Here is a 3,091-nt window from a genome sequence, read left to right as displayed (position 1 = left end):
TCTCGGCACGCGTACAACAGCAAGGGCGGCTACAACAAGGCGATTGAGCTGTACGAGAAGGCGCTCGCCATCAGAGTGGAGACGCTGGGCGAGAAGCACCCGAGCACATCAAGCACGTACAACAACCTCGGCAACGTCCTACAAGAAAAAGGGCCAGTACAACAAGGCCATCCAGCTGTATGAGAAGGCGCTCGCCATCAAGGTGGAGGCGTTGGGTGAGAAGCACCCGAGTACAGCACAGACGTACAACAACCTCGGCAGCGCCTACTACAGCAAGGGCGAGTACGACAGGGCGATTGAGCAGTACGAGAAGGCCCTCGCCATCAGGGTGGAGACGCTGGGCGAGAAGCACCCGAGCACAGCGACCACCTACAACAACCTCGGCATCGCCTACGCCAGCAAGGGCGAGCATGACAAGGCCATTGCTTACCATGAGAAAGCCCTCGCCATAAGGGTGGAGACGTTGGGCGAGAAGCACCCGAGCACAGCCGACACGTACAACAACCTCGGCAACGCGTACAACAGCAAGGGCGGCTACAACAAGGCGATTGAGCTGTACGAGAAGGCGCTCGCCATCAGAGTGGAGACGCTGGGCGAGAAGCACCCGAGCACATCAAGCACGTACAACAACCTCGGCAACGCCTACAAGAAAAAGGGCCAGTACAACAAGGCCATCCAGCTGTATGAGAAGGCGCTCGCCATCAAGGTGGAGGCGTTGGGTGAGAAGCACCCGAGTACAGCACAGACGTACAACAACCTCGGCAGCGCCTACTACAGCAAGGGCGAGTACGACAGGGCGATTGAGCAGTACGAGAAGGCCCTCGCCATCAGGGTGGAGACGCTGGGCGAGAAGCACCCGAGCACAGCGACCACCTACAACAATCTCGGCAACGCCTACGATGACAAGGGCGAGCACGACAGAGCGATTGCGTTTTATGAGAAGGCCCTCGCCATCACGGTGGAGACGCTGGGCGAGAAGCACCCGAGCACAGCTGCGTCCTATGGCAGCTTGGGCGTCGCCTACAAGCACAAGGGCGAGTACGACAAGGCGATTGAGCTGTACGAGAAGGCCCTCGCCATCAAGGTGGAGATGCTGGGGGAGAAGCACCCCAGCACAGCTGAGACATACTTCAACATCGGCCTGCTGCACGACGACCGCGGCGACAAGGAGCAGGCCTGCGCCTATGTCCAACATGCACTCGACATTTTCACACCCACGCTTGGGCCAGACCACCCAAACACCCGCAAGGCGGCGCGCAATCTGGGGCGCATTCGCAGTGCTGATGTGAAGGTTCAAGGTGCACGCACTGGCGGCGCCCTGGGCGAGGAAGAGAACGAGCAGAAGCAGCAAGAAGGAAGCGGCGGTGACGACAACATGACCAGCCAGGACTGGGCTGTGCTTGTGCTTTGTTGTCCATGTCTTGTTGCTGCTTTGCCTTTCCTCTGCGTCTACTCCTGCGTGAAGAGCGTGTGTCAGAAGTGAGGGTTTGCGTGTGTTGTCGTTCTTTCCTTCACATACATGCTTTCCCCTTGCTTTGACTTGCTTGACGTTGCTTGTTTGACACTTCAGTAAACTCTTCACGCAATCCATCCGGCTGACAAGCAACGAGCATACAACCTACCACACCACACGTCAACCAAACAGGTCCCCTTTCACTCCCCCGTCCACGCCCACAACGCTCGCCTTGCGCATCAGGTGCGGCTGGTGGAAAAGTAGTTCCATCAGCACGTTAGAGTGCGGCGGCATCGGCAGCGGGTTCGGCCGCTCAGCGTGCACGGCGCCCAGCAGCCTCGTCGGAGGGCTGGGTCGCCAGCCTGTACTCGCTGTCCGTCCACGACCGTCCGGAACAGCACGTCGTTGCTGCAGGCCCACGCCAATCGGGGATGCGCCCAACTCTCTTGCTGCACCTCCGCTACCGTTAATTCCTCCTCCAGGTTCAGGTCGCCCGTCCCTAGCGACAGGTTCCACCATCCCAAAGGGCTGCAGCGACATCAGGAACGTGAAGAGGTCCGCGTCCCGGCAGCGTGCTTTCGCAATCTTGTCTCCGCGTCAGTCTTGCTGCGCACAGTGCCCGCGAACACGACGGCAATCCCCGCCAGCAGCTGCAGCTTCGTCTCGAACGGTGCCTGCCGCGTCTTCTCGTTGACGACCACGTGCGTGTCCTTGCCCACCTCGCGCGCGCGCGTGTACTCAGGTGAGAAGTTGGAGCACACCTCCCGCGTGTGGGGCGCACCCGTCCACCTGCGCAAACCACAATCGTGTTGAGGGTGTTGTTGTGCTGGAACGTGCGCTTGGGGTCTCGGCGGCCTCCACACGTGCCTGCCAGGGTCGGCGAGCGACCTGAACCCAACCGGCCGTCGGCGGCGGCGGCTCGATGGTGAGCCCACCATCCCCGTTCACGCATCCCGACAGACGTGCTTGCTCTTGGTAGCTGCTGGAGCTGGCGGTGGGGGGAGGAAACGACGCCACGACAGACGGACAAATGACTGGGCGTGGATGTGGAGACGTTGTGGCAACGGAGCATGCTGGCTGAACGCACTTGTCGACATAGATGAGGTGTAATACCTGCAGAACCGAGGAGAGATGGTCGCCTGTTGGACAGGCGAGGAGACGGGTGAGTGGTGGATGAGGAGGAGCACGACTAGTCCACACGGGACCTCAGGTGAACCGCAAACAAAGGTGCAGACAAGGGCGCAAACGCACGCACGCATGAACGCACGCACCGTCGATGGAGATGCCTGCGTCGTTGGCAAGAGCGAGCCAGGTGTGGGTGATGGTGGTGGCGGCGATGGTGCCGATGCGTTTCAGCTCATCATTCGATTGAGACAGCTGCCGTACACCCGGTGCAATGCAGAAGGGATTGTGGTGGTGTTGGTAGTGGTGGTGGTGGTAGTGAAACGGGTGAGAGACGCTCTTCATGGAAGGACATTATGTTAACACACCTTCCCCAACGCACAAGATCACACACACACACACACACACATTCAAACACACACACACACACACACATACACACACACACACACCATCTTCCTCTGAGGCCTGCGGCTGCGGTGCGCTGGCGGTCAAACGTGAGCGTGGTCAGGACAC

General features: G+C 59.9%; 2 protein-coding genes across 2 annotated transcripts in view; one reads left to right on the top strand and one right to left on the bottom strand.

Moving 5' to 3' along the window:
- Positions 1-24: 24 nt before the first annotated feature.
- Positions 25-1,923, top strand: PTSG_06121 (tetratricopeptide protein; the record flags this gene model as incomplete). Its single annotated transcript, XM_004992955.1, has 4 exons — positions 25-156; positions 188-1,402; positions 1,646-1,696; positions 1,735-1,923. Coding segments are annotated over 4 exons (1,587 nt in total), but the record flags the coding sequence as incomplete, so codon positions are not given.
- Positions 1,924-1,992: 69 nt separating this feature from the next.
- The window catches only part of PTSG_06120 (uncharacterized protein), a gene marked incomplete at both ends in the record, with an annotated part of 3,311 nt that continues 2,212 nt past the window's right edge, over positions 1,993-3,091 (bottom strand). Inside the window, 4 exons of the mRNA XM_004992954.1 lie at positions 1,993-2,242; positions 2,541-2,592; positions 2,725-2,830; positions 3,024-3,091. The exon at positions 3,024-3,091 is cut by the window's right edge and continues 510 nt beyond it. Of these exons, the coding sequence (XP_004993011.1) occupies positions 1,993-2,242; positions 2,541-2,592; positions 2,725-2,830; positions 3,024-3,091 (476 nt within the window). The remainder of the gene's footprint in view (positions 2,243-2,540; positions 2,593-2,724; positions 2,831-3,023) is intronic.

Source organism: Salpingoeca rosetta (genome assembly GCF_000188695.1).
Source record: "Salpingoeca rosetta unplaced genomic scaffold supercont1.14, whole genome shotgun sequence".
In the NCBI taxonomy this organism is placed as follows: domain Eukaryota; class Choanoflagellata; order Craspedida; family Salpingoecidae; genus Salpingoeca; species Salpingoeca rosetta.
Note: the sequence above shows the minus strand (reverse complement) of the source record. Positions and strands in the feature narration are given on the sequence as shown.